Source organism: Xenopus laevis, chromosome 4L, assembly GCF_017654675.1.
Source record: "Xenopus laevis strain J_2021 chromosome 4L, Xenopus_laevis_v10.1, whole genome shotgun sequence".
Classification (NCBI taxonomy): Eukaryota; Metazoa; Chordata; class Amphibia; order Anura; family Pipidae; genus Xenopus; species Xenopus laevis.
The window spans coordinates 93,194,707-93,217,537 of NC_054377.1; the positions used below are offsets into that span (position 1 = coordinate 93,194,707).

The 22,831-nt window shown below is 36.8% G+C and overlaps 1 protein-coding gene across 3 annotated transcripts in view; it reads right to left on the bottom strand.

Moving 5' to 3' along the window:
* Positions 1–22,831, bottom strand: part of rabgap1l.L (RAB GTPase activating protein 1-like L homeolog) — a 158,301-nt gene that overhangs the window by 41,261 nt on the left and 94,209 nt on the right. For all 3 annotated transcript variants that reach the window (NM_001086011.1, XM_018256415.2, XM_018256417.2), the window contains 5 exon segments: positions 3,939–3,980; positions 7,774–7,917; positions 11,132–11,257; positions 11,878–11,952; positions 12,282–12,395. In NM_001086011.1, coding sequence (NP_001079480.1) covers positions 3,939–3,980; positions 7,774–7,917; positions 11,132–11,257; positions 11,878–11,952; positions 12,282–12,395 — 501 coding nt within the window.

A 22,831-nucleotide genomic window follows, 5' to 3' on the forward strand; every position in this document is an offset into this window, starting at 1 on the left:
ATGAATGGACTGAATTTACTGGCAAATACTAAAGGTATGGTAAGCAAAAGCATCAGAAAAAGCAATTGATGGGATTTACACCATTAGTGTACAGGCAGGGCAGCCATCAGGGGGGGACAGGGGGGAGAGTTGTAGGGGGCCCCCGAGGGTCAGGGGGGCCCGGCCACGCTGCTGACTTGGGGAATGCTTGACTTGTTTTTTTACTGTGTGGTGGGGGGCGGACCTGTAGGTGGGCTTGCGGTGAGTGCAGCCCAGCGAATTTTGTCGTATGGGGCCCTGCGATTTCTGATGGCGGTCCTGTGTACAGGTGTTATGACCTGCAGAACAACTGCAAATAATGCAATGGAATAAAAGTAGCAAAGTTTACACCAGGTTAAATATCCCATGGCAACTTTGGGCAGTGTCCCAGGAGAATACTGAAAGTGATTAATAAACAAACCTTCATAATATTTCCTCTCTAAAGATGTCAAACTTAGAGGTCTATCATTTTCTGGTTAGGAATTAAAACATGTTAAAGGGAATGTCAACCATGTCCATTTTAATTGTCTGCACTGGTGGCTAAGATTGTAGATACAATGTAAGACAAGCAACTGATTAACAGACCTCCCTTTGGGGGGAGGAACTCAGACCTTTGCCACATTGTTTAAAAGGTTATAAGCAGGAGTTAAGCAAATGTCGCTTCAATATCAATTTTCTTTTACAAAAATACTTGAAAAGCACTGCAAATTTTTAATAAAAGTATATTGTTGAGTTGCTTAGAATTATGTATTCTTTTCTTAGGCAAATTGTTATGTTGGGGGTGACTTACACTTTAGATATTGGAATTACTTTCTTCTATTCCATTGGTACCATACCAGACGAGAGGACTATTGAGAAAATCAGAAATAATGGAATAGCCAACACTTGGCTTGCTAAAAGAGCTCAAGGGTGAATTCCTTTAGTCCACAAAGCCTGTTTCACATTAATATTGCTTTAATTGCTTGAGTACTAGCATCAGTGACCTATACGTTCCCCAACGCTGGCTCCTCTATTGCATATACTTAGGGGAAATAAATAATTTGCTTTTTCCTTTTTAATGGACATTTGGATACATATTTATTGGGATAATTTATAAACATTAGGCTACATTATGGACACAGTGTATTGTGCTTGCTAACACTAAGAGGCATATTTATCAAAGGTCAAAGTGAAAATTTGAATTACATTTTTTTTTAATTTCGAGCTAATTTTGTGTACTTCGACTAGGGAATAGTCCAAATTTGAAAAAAAAATCGAAAATTAGAATTTCAAAATTTATCATGTACTATCTCTTTAAAAATTCGACTTTGGCCATTCGCCATCTAAAACCTGCCGAACTGCTGTTTTAGCCTATGGAAGACCTCCTAGAACCTATTTGGAGTCAATTGGTGGACTTTGAAAAATCAAATTTTTGGGATTACTTTGATTCGTACGATTCGAATTTTATCGAAAACTGACCTATTCGGCCCAAAAAAAACCTTGATTAAATTTTGGTTGGTCTTTTTGAATTCAAATTTCAGTTTTTCAAAATCCAAATTCGACACTTGATATATCAGCCCCTAATTGTATCCTTTCAACCTAAACAACTTTTCAATTGGCCTTCATTTTTTATAGTTTTTAAAATGATTTCCCTTCTTTTAACTCTTCCCAGCTTTTACATAGGGGTCACTGACCCTATCTAAAATGTTTGTTTTGGAACTGTAATGAACATATTGCATTTAGCATTATGGGAGTTATACCTTAGTGTGGGAGAAATAATTGGTCTGACCCTCCCCTTAACATATCTATTTAAGAGATTTTACTGCACAAGTGGACAGGCTGGATAATGGGCAGGTGCCCAAAACGTTGCCTGGCTTTTTGCATGATTAAACAATTTTTGACACTAATCAGAGTGCTGCAGAGTGAATTTTTTGAATTACATGGTACCTTGCAGTGGGGAAAGCAGAGCATGTACCCGCTGCAACAAAAAGCAACTAGTATAGTAGGGCATTTCCCTTTTTGTTTGAATAGGGGACAACAGTTTCTTAGTGGGAAATGTAATAAAAGGTGCAAAGATTGCTACTGGTCTTATCACCTATAGCAACCAATCATCATGTAGCATTTACTGTTCAACTGTTTAAAAGCCAACATCTAAATGGTTACGGCACCTGGGCAAACTTTGTGCCTTTTATTACATATAGGATAGACTTCTAAAAGACAATAAATACATTTTTTGCTCTGTTTTTGGGAGGGCTGTCCGGTTCAAAACTGCCTGCCCGTTTTTCCTAAATTTGTGTGTGTGTGAAAGGCACATGCAGAGCCGGAACTAGGGGTAGGCAGAGTAGGCACGTGCGTGCCTAGGGCGCAAAGCTGGGGGGGCGCCAGGCATGTACCTGCTCTGTCACCTACCCCATGTCCAGTCCCCTCTCTCCCCGACATTTCAGTATCTTCTTGCGCTACCGTGCATGCGTGCATACAGAATCATGCTTCCGCGCATGATGATATTCGCCTCTGTTCAGGCCGATGAGTGCAAGCGTGAACTTGCGCATGCGCACAACTCAGCCGGCACCGTGGTCGGACAGGTTGCCTAGGGCGCCTGCTCGGTCTGGCCCGGCTCTGGGCACATGCAAAATAGAGTATTGACAAACATCAAAAGAAGGGCTGCGGGTGTTTCAAAAATAATTCAAAAACTATAAAAAGGAAAACATGAAGATCAATTGAAACGTTACTTAGAATTTGTCATTTTATAACACACTTAAATATGAACCACCCCTAAAGGCCAAAGAAAGGGTAAAATCACTGGTGAAGGTCAAGATGTTAGGCCCCCCTCCCCCCTCATTGATTTCAGTTGATAACCTCTTACCCTGGGCTGGTTCTCTTCTTCTTCAATAGCCCTGAATACTGTTGAGGAGCACCATGCCACAATTGTATTTCGCTTCTAAGGGCATTCGCCTTAGTTAGAGTGGGTGCATGAGCAGTACAGTAATTTTCCTGAAATGTCAGTACTGCGCATGTAATCTACAGAATTGCAAAAGAGGAAGCCTGGGATAAGAAATAATCTGGTACCAAGTACCACCATCACCATCCAACACTTTATTCAGTTCAGTTGGCTTCAGATAGTTCACCAGAAATAAAGACTTTTTTCAATTACTTGATATTTTTGATGTTTGACAATTTTTCTACTATTGAAGTGTAAGTTTAATTTTTCACCTTTCTAAAGCAGCTGTGGGGAGGGGGTCGCTGACCCTGTAAACTGTTCTAGATTGATACATTTAGTTGATACATTTCTTAGCTTTGACCCCGCTGAGCAGAATCCCCGAATTTCATTACAGGGAGCAATTGGAATTGATACAATAGTTGCTATAATACTCCAGAAATGCTGCTGAAAAATGTATCTACTAAATGTTGCAAAATAGCGCCTGAATTACTGAGCTTTCAGACTCAAACACCAGACACAGGGACATTAAACTTTAAACTTTGATTATTAACTTAGTGATATGAAAAAAGTTTAATTATGGGGAAAACAATTGAACTGAAAAAAAGTGTTTGGAAGGTGAAATACCCCTTTAAGAAAAACATCAGCCCATGGTAACAGGTAACTATAATCAATGGGGGTGCCTATCAACTTGGCAACAACCCCCCACCCCAGCAAGTTACCTAAACAAAATTTGCCAAAGTAAAGTTTCTGCCATAGTGAAGTTTCTGGTTTCTGTTTTGGCCATGTACACTTCATTACCCAAATTTACATGTGGTATACAATACAACAAAAGTTGACCATAAATAGAGACCAGGTACAAACAAAGGCAACAATAAAATATAGTGAATTATACAATGTAAAACACATTATGGAACATGAATAAAAGCTATACTGTAAAAAAAACTGTGTAATATCTTATTAATATATTCTTCAATCAACAAATGGATCATATTGCTCATCTTACCTTTAAGAGAGCCAGCGCCACGTGGAAGATAATACTAAGACCCTGGGAAGAAAAATATACATTGTTCATATACAATTCAGTTTGCTCATTTTAAAGAGGCTCATTTGCTTATTTATTCATCTGAAAAGACCCTCAAAAGCTGGCCATACACAGGCCGATAAAAGCTGCCAACAGACCGAGTTGGCAGATAATCGGCCCTCCGATGGGCTTCCCCGATCGGTATCTGTCCAAAAGTCGGGCAGATGTCGGTCAGGCAGGCCGCAACTGTTTGTTGCCTACATTATGATCTGGGCTATCGGGCTGATCCGATCATGGGCCCTATGCCCCAATGATCGGATCAGCCCGATATCGCAAACCTCAATGTGTGCATATCAGGAAGAGATCCGCTCGTTTGTCGAAATCACCAAAACGAGCGGATCTCTATGTGTATGGTCACTTAAAGGCATATTTAATTAGGTGTGGATATTGTTCAACAAAAAATAAGATTAAAAAGTATAAATGCAAGGTTGTGTAGTTTAATTCACTTTAACATGTACAAGATTATTTATTTTACATCACAACACAGGTGTAACAAGGGGTTTCTTAAAGGACAAGGAAAGTTAAACTAAAGAAGTAGCTAGAAATGTTGTACGTTATGTATTGGGTTTCTGTACGAACCCCAGGCAACCATAACCCATTAGCAGTAAAGATCTGTGTCTCCAAAGATTCCCCAGTAGCTCCCCATCTTCTTTTCTGCTGATTCACTGCACATGCTCTGTGCTGCGGTCACTTACTGAGCTTAGGGACCCACTCACAATATACAGTACACATAGAATAGAAATGTCACAGTATAAGGCTGATTAGTAATTATTATGGATAATTACTACATGGCAGCTCAGAAACCAGTGCAATTAGCATCAGAATTTAATAATCAGCCCCATAGCATCAGCTTGTATGACAGACCAACCTCATTTACTGCTTGATAATTTGTGACGACCCCTAAGCTTAGCTTCTCAACGGCTGTTCAGAGCCCACTGAGCATGTGAGTGTCTCAGACACTTTCCAAGATGGTGCCCCCTCTGACAAGTTTGAAGTCCTAGATCATTGCTACTATTGAGAAGCTGAAACTTTTGGCTGGTGCAGTTTATAAAACATGGCATTTTTAGTCCTATTCATTTTTAGGGTTTCCTTCTCCTTTAAGTAAAAAGTGGTGTAGTTTATTAAGGTACTGTTTGCATTTCTATTTAATAAAAAAGTGGACATCTTAATTTAACTCCATTTTAGATTAAAGTCAATAAGGACTTCAGACAGAGAATATATTCTTAAATAAACAGGGGTGCAACTTCTCACCTGCTTTTACACATTTTTATAAACCAATTTTACATTTGGCTTACTCATGAATTAACAGTTCTACAAATACACATTATTTTACATGGTGTTACCTGGAAAGTTGTGATGTGTGGTGCATTCTCTCTAATTTTTTATAGAGCATTATAAATATGTTCTCAAGTTAACTGCAGAACTGTAAGCATATGGTCAGTCCTTACATATTTTGCAACATTTTAAAAATACACCGAGAACCTGCACCTGAGAAAATTAGGCAAGTGTCTGAGGCTATTAGGGCTGAACTTCACAAGGTGATCGGGTTCGATCCATTGCCATGCGATTACATGCATGCGACGTGTCGGAAGCAAACTACATGTTTCTGACTGTTGGATGTGAATGCTGCATGCTTCACCTTCATCCAACAGTTGGATACATGAACTGTGTATCTGTGATTCTTTATCAGTCCCATTGTATGCTGCACTTCGGCACGTCACATGCGTGTTATCGCCTGGCGACAGATCGGACCTGAGCGCCTCTTAAAATTCAGCCCTTATAACCATTGCCATAACAACAGGTGATTCTCAGCATTTTGACTAAAGTAATTTACTCTCACCATCTAGAAATGGTCTATTATGCAAAGTAAGTGTCAGCTTTTTATAGAAAATGGTAAAGAAATAGTTTTAAAAAGTGTTCAAATCAAAGATGTGTATGTAATTGTATGCACTATGTACAAGAATGGATTTTTAGTAGTCTTTAAGATATGAAGATTCAAATTATACAGAAAACCCCAGGTCCCAAGCCTTCTGGATAACGGGTCCCATACCTATATTACGACGATTTTTATAATTTGCGTGTATCTTATTTGTATCAATATAGTTTTTTAAATTAGAAAACAGCCCCCCTCTTCCCTTTATTTTTTAAGCTATGATAACAACTTTATCTTTTCACATTTTCTGTTAGGACTCTTAGAGAAAAAAAATTAAATTGTAATCTTCCCACAAGATGGCAGCAGTGCATTACCTAAATCTATTCTACTGACTACACTCAATGATTTAAAGAGGTCCTACACCCAGAAACTGTATTTGCATAATGAAAGAAATTGCCTAGCAACTTTTCAATATATATTCATTGAACATATTCATTGTTTATGTAAATATTTTTGAGATGCAAATCCCTTTCTGTTCTCCTGTATGCAACATTTTTTTATTGCAGAGCATGGAATGTAGAGAATGCAAACAACCATAAATTGCAATAACAATTTGCAAATTAATTTAAAATGACTGAAAATATTTCTAACCCAATGGCATTTAAGTAAAATATATCTGGACTGCTCATAAGTAATACATAGGTGCAAAGTTGAGACTGAGGATAGTCCTGTCCCATTATTAAACCATATTTCCAGTCATAACACAACAAATGAACATCATCATTGGTATGCAGCTTCCAAACTGACCAAAACTAACCCTACTGGGAATGACAGCTGAAGTACCCATAAGCCCTAGATCTAACCGTATCCTGGCCACTGGTCTATTCCTGGGGAAAACTCATTACCTTTAACTGGAAAAAGACTGTATTGCCCACTCTGACTTAATGGAACCTAGAGAAACAAACCCATACTAACATGAGGATATGCAGTCATAAAATAAAATATGGGATGGGATCCATTGTTTAAGCTATACCCAATTGATGACTTAAAACTTATCCCCTCATTCTTGCAAGAATATGGGTTACAGAACAATCCAGATACAGTGAATGCTTCCAACATGTGGACAAACCTCTCCATGCCAATGCGTCCTAACCTTCACTGGTGTGGAGAAGTTTGCGCACTCTTTGGAAGCATGTGCAGTGGACACGGAGGAACGTCAGAAGTTTTCTGACTTGAACTGAACTGAATGGCTTGTTTATGAATGCAATATAACTTATTTTATTAAAGATTTTAAATGTTTTTGTGCATGCCGCTTCTTATTGACCCCTAAGGGAAGGCTGCTAAACTATTTCCAACCTATAAGGAATAATATGATAAGACTTTATAATACAATGTGAATATATCTGAATACCACAGTCAGTGTGGAAATTACAGTGGGTTTTCTGTTTTACAAATACCTTTCATTGCCTCTTTGGTTATCACATATTACACTATTATCTGATGAGTGTTACTTTATGGTGTTACTTTACTTTTGGGTCCTTGAAACTTTATTCTTTATGTACTATATTCACTGACAGAGTACGAGTGCGCAGAACAAGGGTGTGTAAATTTCTATGGGTACTTTCAATGTGCATCAATTTACTGTATAATATATTTACATTTCTGTCCATGTTCTGTGGTGCATCTATATTCATATACATATGCAAGCTTACCAGAAAGTAAAAAGGGTTTGAGCAGATGGTGTATCTGGGTGAAACTGGGTGTGGCCTTTTATTCCTTTTATATCACTCAATTCTTGAGAAGAAAGTGATACAATTCCTAGTAAGAAGCTGATGCCTGCCGGGCACATGAAACCAACATAGTTCATTAGGTACAGAATGTTACCTCTGAAAGCAGGAGATCCATAATGTGGAAGACCATGCAAAGTGGAAATTTGGCTGTAAACAAGCTAAGAAACCACTGAGAAGCGTACATGTGAGCCTCCAAATTCAGTGCAACAAAGTGGGAGTAGAGATCAGGTAATTGCTCCTGAAAAGACAGAAAGAAGTCTAAGAAGATTTTCCAACGTTTTACATATTAGACACAGCATATACTCTATACATGCAGCCAATCCTATATCTAGATGTATTTGAGGGGATAGAGCAAAATGAAGATTGATTGATTAAATCTAAAACATTATACACACACATTATAAATTACCAAGAAAATATTGTTCCTACTATGTATATAAAATGGCTGATGCACTTCTTGGCAGGTACAGCAGCCCTGTGCAGTAATAATATTGCTACTGATCTTCAAGCCTTGCCCTTCTTCCACTACTGGTATCATGCAAGTCTCTTAATTAGACACAAAATGACAATACATCTGAGTTTTTTAAGCTAAATTTTAAGGGTTGACCCTACTGCTGCTATACCACACCTTCAACAATACTCTTAGTCCACACTCAGTAGGCAAGTAGCACTATACCATGACCCTGCTGGCAACTATAACAAATAGGGCATTCTCCCAGGCCATGTATTTTAGCTGGTGGAATATCAACAACGATTTGGGTTGTAGACAGGGTTGGACTGGACTGGCAGGATAATGGGTAAAAACCTAGTGAGCCATGCGGGCCATAGGCAGGTGATGGCGTTTCCCAGAGGGGTCAAGGCTGGGGGGCCTCTGGGGACTGACGACAGAGGAAGTGGGGCTCTGTGGCAGAACCCCCGATGGGCCTCCAGTCTGAGGCTGGTTGTAGAAAGCTATTTTACTAGTATGTGTATGGTGATTTAATGGAATATTAACACTACAAAGGGAGAAGAGGGAAGAGAAGAGTCTTTTTTACATTAATTTATAAAAGTAATAACATATTCCACGGGAGTACTTTACATAATGGTACATCATTTACATACAATGATTTCTCCTGTTATTGTTCATTCAAAGCACCTTTAGTTTTAAAAGGGCTGGGTGACTTTTTTGCATGGCTGATATGGGTATGGATAATGTTTATACAGCAATAATTTACAAAACTTTAATGTAAGTTTGATCAGTCAGATGGTTTGTTTTGTTCATGCATCAACATCCAACAGATAGGAGGTTATTAATTAAGGGGCAGATTTATCAAAATGTGAATTTAAAACTCACCACACTAAAACTCATTCACTTTCTTCTATTCCTTCCTATGGGGTTTTTAAAAGCATATTTATCAAATGGTGAAGTACATTGATAAATATAAATATATCACATAGGATTGAATAGAACATGGGTGAGCTGTGATGAGCTCTGATGTCACATTTTGATAAATCTGCCCCTAAATGTTGTGTTTTTCCCAAAATTTTTTAGTTTTTTTGAGGGTAGTTGCACTAAAAACTCAAATTTGTAAGGCTTAAAAAAAACTAGAATTTTTCTAGCTAAAACCTGTTGAGATTATGTAGAAGTCAATGGCAGAAGTCCCTTGAACCATTTGAACATGTTTTTTGCCTTCATGATTTTCAGTTTTTTTACGGTGGTTTGAGATTGGAAACTCGATCGAGGTATTCAAAGTTTTTTTACCTTATAACTCATCAATTTGAGTATTCAGGTTTTTCAAGTATCCAAAACAGGATCAGCAAAATATGCTGTGAGATGGCCGACGTGTTGCAGGAATTGAGGTGAGTTTTAAGAAAATGTCTGAAAATACTGCAGGGTAAGTGATTGTCTGATAATGTGTAGTAATGAATTCCACAGATAGAGAGTCTAAGCTTAATGGATGGATGGAGTAGTCGATCTAGAAAATACCTAGAGTTAAAGGGATTCTGTCATGATCTAAATTACACTGTTTACACTGCAAATAATTCACTCTACAATAAAAAAAAATTCATTTCTGAACCAGCAAGTGTATTTTTTTAGTTGCAGTATTGGTGTGTAGGCAGCCATCTCAGGTCATTTTGCCTGGTCATGTACTTTAGGATGGAATTGCTTTCAGGCAGGCTGTTGTTACGCCTACTCAATGTAACTGAATGTGTTGCAGTGGGACCTGTATTTTACTATTGAGTGTTATTCTTAGATTTACCAGACAGCTATCTTGTGTTAGGGCGCTGCTATCTGGTTACCTTCCCAGTGTTCTGTTGTTGCTGGGGGGGGGGGAGAGGGATGATTTCACACCAAGTTGCAGTACAGCAGTAAAGAGTGACTGAAGTTTATCAGAGGACAAGTCACATGACTGGGGGCACCTGGAAAAACGACAATATGTCTAGCCCCATGTCTGATTTCAAAATTAAATATAAATAAATCTGCTCTTTTGAGAAATGGATTCTGCTGGAGCAGCACTATTAACTGATGTGTTTTGAAAAAAACATGTTTTCCCATGACAGTATCCCTTGTTCTTGTATATGGGGAGTGTTACTAGGTCAGGAGTTTAAATTTGAAACATGTATAGGTAGTCAGTGTAGAGGTTTGGAGAGAGTTGCAGCAGAGATTGACTTAATTGAAGTAAAGTATTGCAGCAGCATTTTGGAACAACTGTGGAGTAGATAACATTTTTGAGCAGTGTCTTTTCCTCTTGTATTCATTATTGTTTGCTTTTGTATGTATTTTTGTATGTTTAAAGGATAAGTAAAGCTTTAAAACAAGTGAATGTAAAATTGATGAGACTGCTGTTCTAAGCACTTTTGCAGTGTAGATTCATTATTTATTTTTTATTCCAAAATATTAAGGAATATATGTACATATAAATTAATTTTGTTACAACAGCACCACCTGCTGGTTATTTTCTGACCATTCTGACCACCAAGCAGTCAAAAATTAGAAACCTTTCTCTCATCTTTCTTTCTCCTGACAACTTCATTGACTATTTGGTGCCGAGAATGATCTGCAAGTCACCAGCAGGTGGTGCTGTTGTAACAAAATTAATTTTATTACTGCATTTATTTTATCATTTATATTACGTAATAGCACATATATCAATTCAAAATAAATAAATAATGAATGTAAATTACAGAATAGCACTCTCATCAATTTTACATTCACTTGTTTAAAAGTTTACTTATCCTTTAATGTATGCACCCATTTATTTTACAACGCTGCAAAATATGTTGGAGTTTTATAATAAGGAGGTGTTTTCAGAAGTCTATGCAGGAAAAGTTCAATGAGTGGTTAGCATTTTGGTATTTTCTGAATGAGAAAAGGCCAAAGCAAAGATGTGTTTATTACTGCCAGTTCTTTATACTACTCAGCCGGAAAGAAATTTCATATATATGTACTAATTCCTTGCATTTGAGCTCACCTGCAATAGACGATCTAGTTGGTAGAACTTGCAGTGCAGATCTTCAAAATTATTCTTATAGAGGTTACGGAACTGGTAATCATACATAATTTTGACTAGTACACAAAATGCTTGCTCCTCTGGCATCTAGAAAGAAACAATGTCCATTCAATTCTAAATAGCTCTTTAATAGCTCTGGCAAATTTTATTACAGAACTGCTGCCATTTCAACACAGAACACACCATTGTAATTTTGCTGCTTCTACTCAGATCCTTTATTGTTTCACGGATTAAAAATAGGACCACTCTATACCAAAAGGTTTAAAACCTCTAATAATGGTAAAAAAAAACCAATGTGGGTCCCAAATATATGCCACGGAGCTGTTCTTGAGTTGTTCTTGACAAGTCTCAAACGTTTAAAAACTGGGGGATGTCCGTATTTTATCACTTGGTGCACAGATGGGGGAAAGTTTAAATAAATTAACAAAGCATATGCCACCTATGTAAAAAAAAAAAAAGCTGGCAACTTTAATTCAGTAAGCAGAAATATATAATAAATAGTAGTGCTCATGGAATTTGGAACTTTTTTTCACTTCATTCCAATCAGGCTGCAAATTTGCTACCCAACAGTGTATTTTGCCAAGAACAAATTATGTTGTTTATATTCCCTTGCTCACACAAATCTTCATTATTGTATCCCAATTTCAAGACTTTAAAAATGTTATGCTGCTAGGAACTATCCGACTAGATTAACACCAGTTACTCACATGGAGGAGTAGCACAGCTGCTAGGAAACTCATGCCTTGGCAATAGCCGATATCTTCATCATATAAAGAATATACCTAGAGAAAAAAAAATGACTGGGGTAAATAACTTGCAGGTAAAAAAAAACATGTTGGCCACTGTAATTACTGTATGTTTCTACTATAAAAATCCACAGGATAAACAGAATACGATGGTATAATTGCTATGGTTTGATTCTTATCATCAACATTTTTTTTTAGGACAAGACTTAATCAATAAAAATGATAACAACATACTAGTGAAGCAGTTAGATGTTATAGTATAATAAGAGTCTTTCCATTTTTATCCAGCATGTTGGTGGGGAGAGCTTTTCTGTTCTCTTGATTCTTGTTTAGTGAAGAAGCAATTTGCAATAAGCATTTCTTACCTTACAAATTTTATAAAGAGATTCTTGTCCATCTCCTTCGGTGTTCTTGAAGTAATCATGAGCTGGAAAGGTACGATGGATGTCTCTTCTGATAACACTGTCTTGGGCAGAATCCTGGACAGAAACGCAATACAATAAAATGATCAATGCAGTGCAGATGGAGCTGGCACAATTCAGGTTATGTCTACATAGGAGGCAATTATAATTTAATGCTGAAAAGTACACAATTCCTTAATTATCCGGTTAATCAAAAAAAGCCAAACTTTCAAGAATTTATTTCAACCATTCTAAAATAGACACTAGCTGATTTTCCTTGTATAATTTCTTATTCAGAGAGTTGAAGGGGGGGGGGAGAAAATTATTTTCCATGTTCAATTCTAGCATTCATACTGGAAAAAAAATATAACTGTGTACATACGTAATTAAAATACTTTTCTACCATTTATTAACAATTACATTTCAAATTTACATATCTATACTTAAAACTGTTTTTATTGTATTTTCAAATAAAGAAATAGCGTTTAAAACATTGAGGCCACATTTAACTGTAATCAGCGAAATCACAGTGTTCTAACTGCAGTAACAAAACATCAGTTTTGACATGCCTGATGTAATGTAGACACAGCCATAACCCCAGGGACCCTAAATCCAGATTATTTTTTTAAATCGTAATAATTGCATATGAATCAGGCTGGACATAAACACCGCAATGGAATTTCACTGGCATTAGTGGTAAATGAATTGATTGAGTCCATCAGTCCTTAGCCAAAATGGCTAGCTGAATGTGCATTTCGTCCATTGCACAGGTTTCCCCAGGGACACTGCAACTGAAACTGGGGACGCATTTTTTTTTTTATGGATTAGGGTTCCTGGGTGAGTGTTTTTTCTTAAAATCCTAGATGTTTTTGCAGAATAAAAATGTATTTATTGCATAATATTTTTAGGGCTGTAAAACGTTGCTTTAATGACCAAGAAAATGATGCAAAAAAGCATTATTGCTTTAATGACCAAAAAAATGATGCAAAAAAAGCATTTTTATTCCACAAAAGACAAGTGGTGCTGTTCCATCTGGGATTTTGTGTATTTGCCAGTGGAAAGTGGCCACTGGGGAACTTGCACTACATTGAGAACTGAAGTGTTTTGCTGACTTCTGTTTGATTGTTGGTGTTTTTTTTTATGCTGAAATGTGTGTATGGTTCTCATGATAAGGACATGACCTTAGCAGTACACACACAAATTTGATCTAATTTTGCCAGAATGTATTTTGATCTGTACCGGGTACCTTGCGACCATTATGGAGATTTGAGGGGACTGTGGTTGGGACATTTAACCCTGTTCCATGCATTATATATGATAGAGTACACGACTATGCATATGTGTTTACATTTGATAATGTGTGTGTTTTTATTAGTTAACTATTTGATATTTTCTGTATAAATTAATTAATAAAGAGTTTTGCACATTTATTAACCTTGGTTTGGTGTAATTCCCTGTTGGGGGCTCTAATCTACAGTATGATGCTGATACGCTAGTACTTTGGTGTCAGCACCATATAGTTTACAATATACAGAAGGGCTTAATTTACCTTCACCCTTAAATGGAGATACTGTGCAGGGTTTGGAATATTCAGTGAAAGAATAAAAACTTGACAAATCAAAAAGGAAAAAAGCTGTGACTGCAACAGCAAATCCCTGATAGCAGCTGTATGGCATATATTGTGGCAAACCAGAGCAAGAAGTTATTGGCTATGGGGACTTTTTACGGCTGTTCGAAAAGAGCAGTGAGTACAGTAACAAACTGCTGCAAATCAATATTTACATGTTTATATAATTAATACATGGAAAAAATAAATGAATCGTTTTCATTGCACAGAGGGCGAAAAGTTTTTCTAGGGCAATATGCTTATACGTATAATATCCCTATCCAATATACAACTGCAATGCTTTGGTAAACATGAAGGCAGCCATATTGTGTCTGTTCTATGAAGTGTTTTATGAAACAGCAAAGACAGGTCATATACTATAATACAGCTGCAGTACAAGAAACCAGAAATACTTTTCAGATGCACCGATACAAAAAACCTGTTTGGAAATCACTGTATTAATACATTAATACATTAATGTATAGTGTTTAATTAATTTATAAATGTCTTCCCTTGATAATGAAATCGGATGATGGTTATCAATATTTTATATATTTCGTCTACTTCATTTTTAGTTTCATTATGCAACAACACACAAAACTACTTCAAAAGCTACCACCCCAGATGCACCCTGGCTCCATAACCAGCCAATCTGGCAAATGTTCAGATGACAAAACAGCTTATTAATTAGGAGGCCAGAGGGACTTATCCCCTGGTAGGGAAACCTGCTGTCTTCTCATTTAAAAGCTAAGTCTCACACTGAGGCTTCAGAAAGCAGATGCCTTTTCCTGCTTTCTTACAACATTAATATTTCATGAGTTGATTTCTTCTTATTCTGTGCCCAAAGAGTTACCCATAGTAATCAGAACACTTAAAACGTAACAGCTTTTTCTTTGTCTTACTCGCTAATAATGTCATATATGGTAAACAAGAGTATTATCTTCCCAACAGACCAGAATATATAAGGCATATGGTGCTATAAATATTATGTTCTTCTTATAACTGCATCTATAATTAAAGTAATTCAGATATAGACCAAAAAGAAGCAAAGAAAATCACAATTTAATTTAAAAGAAGTTCTTGAAAAAGTATAGGAGAAGAACAATTTTGTTATAATCTAGTAAATCTCTGTGTCATAAACTGTAAATGTTGCATAAAATTGTCCCCTGTGGAGCAGTTCCAATACTGACATCGCTTTTAACGGTATCTGTATGATGATTGACTAGTACATATTCTCTCTCTCTCATTCTATATACATATATACATACATACATAATCCTGAAATTCATTGTACTATTTCTGAAAGAATAACTAAACACACAAGTTAAAGAGGTAGTTCATCTGGCAAGTTTTAGTATGTTATAGAATGGTTCTTAACAACTTTTAATTGGTCTTCATATCCAGGCCCTCTCCAATTCTACATTCTCATTCAAAACACTACATGGCTGCTAGGGTAATTTGAATCATAGCAACCAGCTGCTGAAGTTCCAAACTGGAGAGCTGATGAACAAAAAGTTAAATACTACTAAAGAAATGAAGACCAAGTGCAAATTGTCTCAGAATAATGCTAAAAGTTATTTTAAAAGTGAACAACCCCTTTAATGCCAAACATCCACTCCATTTTGCTACCCATAATACAACCCAGAAATATCTAATAATAATTTTTAGAAATGGAAACACATACAAAAATATGACCTTGATGCTATTTGTTCATATTTTTAAATAAATAAGTAATGTGGATTCTGGATTAAGGAAAAACAATGGTCAATTGTCAGTTTGGCTAGTCTGTGCCACATTAAAATTTGCAATTGAACTGATCTGGCATGGGCATTTACTATTTACTAAATATTTTAAGAACTATATTCGAGAATTCAGATTTTTTTGAAAATAAAAACTAGATTTGTGCTGGACTCGAATTCTAATAAAAACATTTATAAAAAAAAATAAACAAAAACGAACTCGCCAATGGATAACAAATTTATATCAGAAAACTATCTGCACTGGAATACCTTTTTTTTGTCTAATGCAAGTATTATAGGAAAATGCTGGATGGAATATTTGGTGATGGTTATTTACATTTTTTCCCTTGATTATATAAAACTATTTATACACTGTAAATTCTACCTGGTCTATAGACAGTGACTTATTTGTCTACGTCCCATATTCAGATCCCAAAACCCATGTAGAATATATAAGGTAACAGAAGTAGTGTCTAAAGGTATAAAAACACAAAGAATCGTTTACATTACTGGTAAGAATTCTTTTGAGACTCCCACGGTAGGATGGAATTATAAACCTCATGTGACATTTTTTTTATACAGTTTGAATATTTAATCCACCCGACCTGGTGTATTTTTAAGCTCCCTGGTGTTTAAACATTTCTCTTTTCAATACTTATGGAAAAAATTATGGCTTCTGCCTGACAATGTGTGATGTGTAAAGAGACCTAGAATAGCATTTTTCCTGTAAATGGGAAAATCAGTTTATTTCATTAAAGTGTCTTAAAGGTGAACATCCTCTTTATCCCTTTTCCTGGTTTGTTCAGTGTTCTGTGTTGTTTCCTGATTCACGTTTTATTTTTTGTTTTATTTTGTTTTATTTCCAGCAATGAATCAAATATCTGTATGTTGAAAAAGTAAAAAGCTGCCATGAGGTGCACTTTTCATGACATAATCTATTTTATTGCATGCAGTTCTGAGTCTGCACAGTGACACTGCTTTTCATACGGTCAACAAAAGAATTAAGACTTTTACTGCATTCGTGTATTTTGAAAATAATCCCAGTGGATGTAAAGACACATGGAACCATCATCACTGAACTATGGAAGTATAAATGTAGAGCAGAAACTTGGAAATCTAACCAGTTAATTCACTTGCTTCATATAGGGCTGAGAGTATGAAGCATACTGGCATACTGCCATACTGCCCACCACTTTTACTAAAAAGAAGACTTCCTGACAGTTAAAAGACAACATTCATTTCTTAAGACAGACCTCTGTGGACAATTCTAATTAAAATTCAGTATGCCCAAGTTGCTATGGCAGCAGAGCAGCACAGAACAATGCCTCCATTTCTATCAGTAAAGGGAAAGAATCCAGCTGATGTGAATATTCCTAGAAACATACCAAAATAGATTTAACACTTACCTCCAGAATGATTACTTGCTTTAAAATAAACCATTCAAAGAATTTCCATTATTATAGATAATTTGTACAGAAGCAACATATTACACAGTGCACTGAGTTCTGTCTGTGTGTGTGTAGGAATTCAACTTTACTATCCTCTTTAATTTTTAGTGTTGAATAATGTTAAACTATTCTAACATGGTTTTTACTTAGGGGCTGCTTCCAAACATCATTCCACCTGATAAAGAAATATAGCATTGTGTTGGGTGGTTAGAACCAAACCGCTACAAAAGTGAGATGCTCAATGGCTTGCATTTACAGAACTGAGAGACTATGGCAGACTTACGCAGAGCTGGGCAGCAATGGTATCAGAGTGGTTAATGGCGGCAGCAACCTTGATAAAGGAGCTGCCAAGCTTGGCGGCAGCTATAAATAGACACGAGTATGCCATCTGGTTTTCTATTCCTGAGCTGGCAGCAGCTTCACACTCCACCAGTGCCAGCCCCCCTATTGCTATCTATCTGGCGACAACTGCAAATAAAAGAGTAAGCTGAGGGATAATAAGGTGTTTGTCTAAGGTGCTACAGATCTGATTAAGCAGCATTTTAACTTCTTTGCTACCAAAGTGGAGAATTTGTAACCGCATGTACAAGATACTGTACATCCTAAAATAAACATAAGACACAACATGGTTAGGGTTCTACAAGTCAGCAATATTGACAGGAACACAAATATAACAACAATTGTGGCCAAAAAATTGTAAGCAAATATACATGATTTCTAAATGTACATACGAAAAACTTCAACCTTTGGACACTTTTACATAGTACTTTAAAAGGATTGTTCATGGTTATCATCAGTCCTTGCCCCAAGGAAGCTTACTATCTAAGGTCCGTCACATTCACACAACACACTGGGATCAGTCTCATTAGACTGCTTGTGTATATTTGTAATGTGGGATAGGTCAAGGACATTTGCAAATAAATTACATTATTTCACCTGTTATGTATATGTATGCCTATAAATATTTTCAAGTTAAACAGATTCCTTCTTAGTACTACTAAGGAGTAATTTACTTAGACAGGGGAAGAAGTCTAATAGTGTCCTAAGGGGCACAAGAGTGGGGTCTGGCAGTGCTCTGCACCATGTGCCAAATTAAACATCTGGTACGAGATGCACAGTCAGGGTCGGACTGGTGGGCCCTGGAGCCAACAGGTCTCAGTTCCCAAAAACAGTGGGCAGATATATTCTGCAATTAAGACAGGGTGGCATGCAGGGTGCAAAGTGAAATTGATTCTGCTTGTTTTTTGGACTTCGCACCTGGTCTTTCCCAAGAGATCTCAAAGGCTGCCTGGGATCTTAACCACTGTTATTAAGGTGACCATATACAGGCCGATAAAAGCTGCCAACAGACCGAGTCGGCAGCTTATTGGCCCGTTTATGGGGCCCCCCGAGGGGCTTCCGATCGAGATCTGGCCGAAAGTCGGCCAGATCTCGATCGGATGGGACTAAAAATCCTGTCGGATCGCGACCACATCTGTTCGTTGATGCGGTCCCGCGATCGGACCGCCCATTCCCGTTCCTTAGGGCCCACGATCGGATGAGCCTGATATTGCCCACCTCAATGTGGTCATATCGGAGAGAGATCCGTTCATTTGGCGACATCACGGATCTCACCGTGTATGGCCACCTTTACTCTCAAACAGAAGAAAAAAAGGCCTACCAATCCAATAGAATGTAATCACACAATTTAATCAGTTGCCTGAACGGAAAAACAAAATTGATCAGTAAACTATAATGTATGGCCCACCTGGACAGAGTATGGGAAGGGAATGGAAGGCAGTGACATATAACTGCAAGCACAACTGCAATTCCTCCCCCTACTCTGCCCCTCTATAATAACCATTTTTGGCCAATCCACTATCTTGGCACCAACATACGTTAACTGACTTAACAAAAGCAAACTTGAATCCTGGCATCAGGTACTAGGCTAGCAGCATATATATTAAAGAATACAGGAATGTTGAAACTATTGAAATGATTGCACTGTTAAACCATAAAAAAAGTGATTTACTTGAATTTTGAAAGTGTGTGTGTGTGTTATGGTTACAATAGCTTGAAAAATAGAAAAAAAAAAAAAAAGGATATTGCACCCCTCCCCATTAAAAGTGAATGAGAATTACTGCTTTATGCAGTCTTGACATTTTAAGGTCCTGTGTTTTTGAGCTATGTGCATTAATCATTTAAAGGTACCAAGTGCAAGCTAATGAATACCCTTCACTTTGAATGGCAGACTACTTCTACTATTTCATTGAAATTTTTTTATAAATAGTATGCCATTACCCTTAAAGGTGACATATAGGGGGTTATTTATTGAACCTCTGTCTTTTTTCTGGTCTAGGTTTTTTGGGGGAAAACTCAGCATTTTTAGAGATTTATTATACCCCAAAGCTACGAAAATTCAGAATCTGAAAAACCGCCATCTCAAACCTGTCGAGGTCATGTACAAGTCAATGGCAGATGTTCCTTTTACAATATCGTGATCTGCCCTGGGTTTTGTCTGATAAGCCGAAAAATTCAGGGTTTTCGGGTGATAACCCCCATAGTGTCAGAAATTTTATTTACATTGCATTATATACCTCTAAAAACATAAGGGATCTGTCTGTAAAATTACTAGCAACACCTAGTCATCTCATTTGTGCTGGCTGGCTTCCGCTACTGTGTATCTGGGAAAGGAGCATAAGCCATGCTTACCACTCATTTGTAACAAACAGACCACAGAGGATCTACAGGGAGAACTAATAAAAGAGTAATGTGTAATGGTAACTTATTTTATACTAAATTTGAATCATGTCCTACATAATGAGGGCAATTAGAAAAAATATATACACATAATTTTTTCAGGTTATATTGCTATCGCAATGCTATTCCCATAAGACTGTTGCATAGAGTTTCAGCCTCTGTGGTTTGTTTGTTACAAATGACTGGTAAGCATGCCCTTATGCTCCTTTCCCAGATACACAGTAGCAATGGTGTTCTACATAGGACTAGCTGCTCTGAAACTTAACAAGAATAAAAGAATGAACTAATGTCATAAAAAATACTTCGGTGGCATCCATACAAAATAAGCAATGCTCAAATGACAGTTATGGTAAACATATAGATAACACTTTTTTTGTATATCTGACTGAGCAGAAATTATATAGGAAATAAAAAAGACAGCAGATTTTATCGGTGAATAAAGAAACCAGAGACTACGGTATTTTGCAGAACCTGGTTCTTTTTGCAAAGTACGAAAATAATAATTACAGCATTATGTGAAATTCAGTAAGCTGTAAACTGCAGACAAAAGCAACTGAATTTTCAAGCATTGAATGTCAGCTATGATAATGCTACAAACATAAATCTTCCTGACTAATAAAGAGTTTCAAGTTGCAAATGAAGCGACAGTCGGCCCCAAAGCAATTTGTACACAAAATTTGCTCAAACTGTAAAAAGACCAAGACCCTGATTGCATGATTGTATCTGGTAGGGTGTTTAGGCAAAATGCAATAAGAAAGAAAGTGTTTCTTTGCAGAGCTGCTTTAGGCATGTACTCCAGAGACTCCTCGGATACAGTGTAAGATCAAAAACCAGGCAGCTCTGCAAAGAAACGTTTTCTCCCCAAGCTACGGGTTCGGGGTGCAGCACCCCGGCCATCAACGGAGAATGGTGAGTGCACCTGATTTGAAAGAATACATTTATGTCAGTGACGGGTTCGGGGCAGTAGCATTTTTCTTCAACCAAAAAATACTTAGAAAGCCTATGGGGACCTTCCCCATAGGCTAACATTGACTTCGGTAGGTTTTAGGTGGCGAACTAGGGGGTCGAAGTTTTTTTTAAAGAGACAGTACTTCGACTATCGAATGGTCGAATAGTCTAACGATTTTTAGTTCGAATCGTTCGATTCGAAGTCTAAGTCGTAGTCGAAGGTCGAAGTAGCCCATTCGATGGTCGAAGTAACCAAAAAAAACATTCGAAATTCGAAGTTTTTTTTATTCTATTCCTTCACTCGAGCTAAGTAAATGGGCCCCTTGGTAAGCGAGTGTGTAAAAATGAAAACTTAAACGTTTAAGCTCCCAAGAGGTTAATTGTATAATTAAGCTAGCAGCACCTATCTTAAGTTTGGCATTTGTATACATTTAATAAGAAAGAAAGGCAATGTGCATACTATGACATTAACAGGGACAAAGCTTGCTTGGATTTACTTTTGACTCTGTATAAAAATCAGAATTTGTTCTGTGTAATCCTAAACCAGAATCATAATCCAGAAAACAAATGATACATCTCAAATTTGCAAGCTTCAATTAGTTAAATTCTCCAAATAAACTTTTATATAAGCACTAAGCTCATATCCAGTCTCCAAACTGTTCCCTACTGTCATGTTTTAGGTGGACAAGCTGAAGCATCTAACCATCATAACAATTCTACAGAATATCTGGTTTTAAGAAGCACTTAAAGTATTTTATTTATATTTCTAAATTCAAACACTTGAGTGGCAGATTTATCAAAATGTGAGTTTAGGAGAACTAAACCCTAAAAATGAATGTGGCTAAAAATGCCACATTTTATATACTGAATTTATTGCACCAGCGTAAAGTTTCAACTTCACAATAGCAGCAATGATCCAGGACTTCAAACTTGTCACAGGGGGTCACCATCTTGGAAAGTGTCTGTGACACTCACATGCTCAGTGGGCTCTGAGCAGCTGTTGAGAAGCTAAGCTTAGGGGTTGTCACAAGTTATCAAGCAGAAAACGAGGTTGGCCTCTAATATAAACTGATGCTACAGGGCTGATTATTAAATTCTGATGCTAGTTGCACTGGTTTCTGTTCTGTCATGTAGTAATTAATTGTATTAATTACGAATTGACCTTAAATCAGATTTATATTCTATGTGTACTGTATATTTTGAGTTGGTCCCTAAGTTCAGTAAGTGACAGCAGCACAGATGTGCAGTGAATTAGCAGAAAAGAAGATGGGGAGCTACTGGGGCATCTTTGGAGAGACAGATCTTTACTGCTAAAGGGCTGTGGTTGCCTTGTGCTGGTACAGAATCCCAAAACATAATGTAGAACATTTCTAGCCTACTTCTTTAATTCTTTAGTTAAGCTTTAGTTCTCTATTCATTCCTATGGGATTTTTAGAATTATAATTATCAATGCGTGAAAGTTAGAACCCACCATTTGATAAATAAGATTCTAAAAATGTGGCCAAGTTTTTATATATTAAGCTCGAAACTCAGATTTTTTTAAAGCTGCCCCTTTGTGTTTCATTTAACAACATTTGTGCTTTACAGCATGTACTGAGCCTAAATAAGGACCTCACATTTGTGGCGTTATATAAATAAACAGAACACAAATACCTTACTTGATCTGCAGAATCATAATAAATAATGCAAAGTTCTTTATATTTGGTCATTGTAAAAGAAAAGAAAAAACTTTTTCAGATAGTGTTCATTATATGCTTTATAAGCATTATACACTAATATATTATACACATCCAATTCTGAAGCTGGATGCTAAGTCATATAAATAATGAAAATCTCCACAGTCCAGTTAGCGATTACATTTTAAATCAGGGCTACATATTAAGCCAAAATATTTCAATTTAAATGAAATGTGATGGTAAGAATGCCCCTCACCCCATTGAATTCTAGTCACATCAGGTTTAGCCCTCCAGGTTGAGCTTTGTTATATTGGTGCTGTGTACTATTTTTCTATAGTACTATTTTAATTTATAGCAT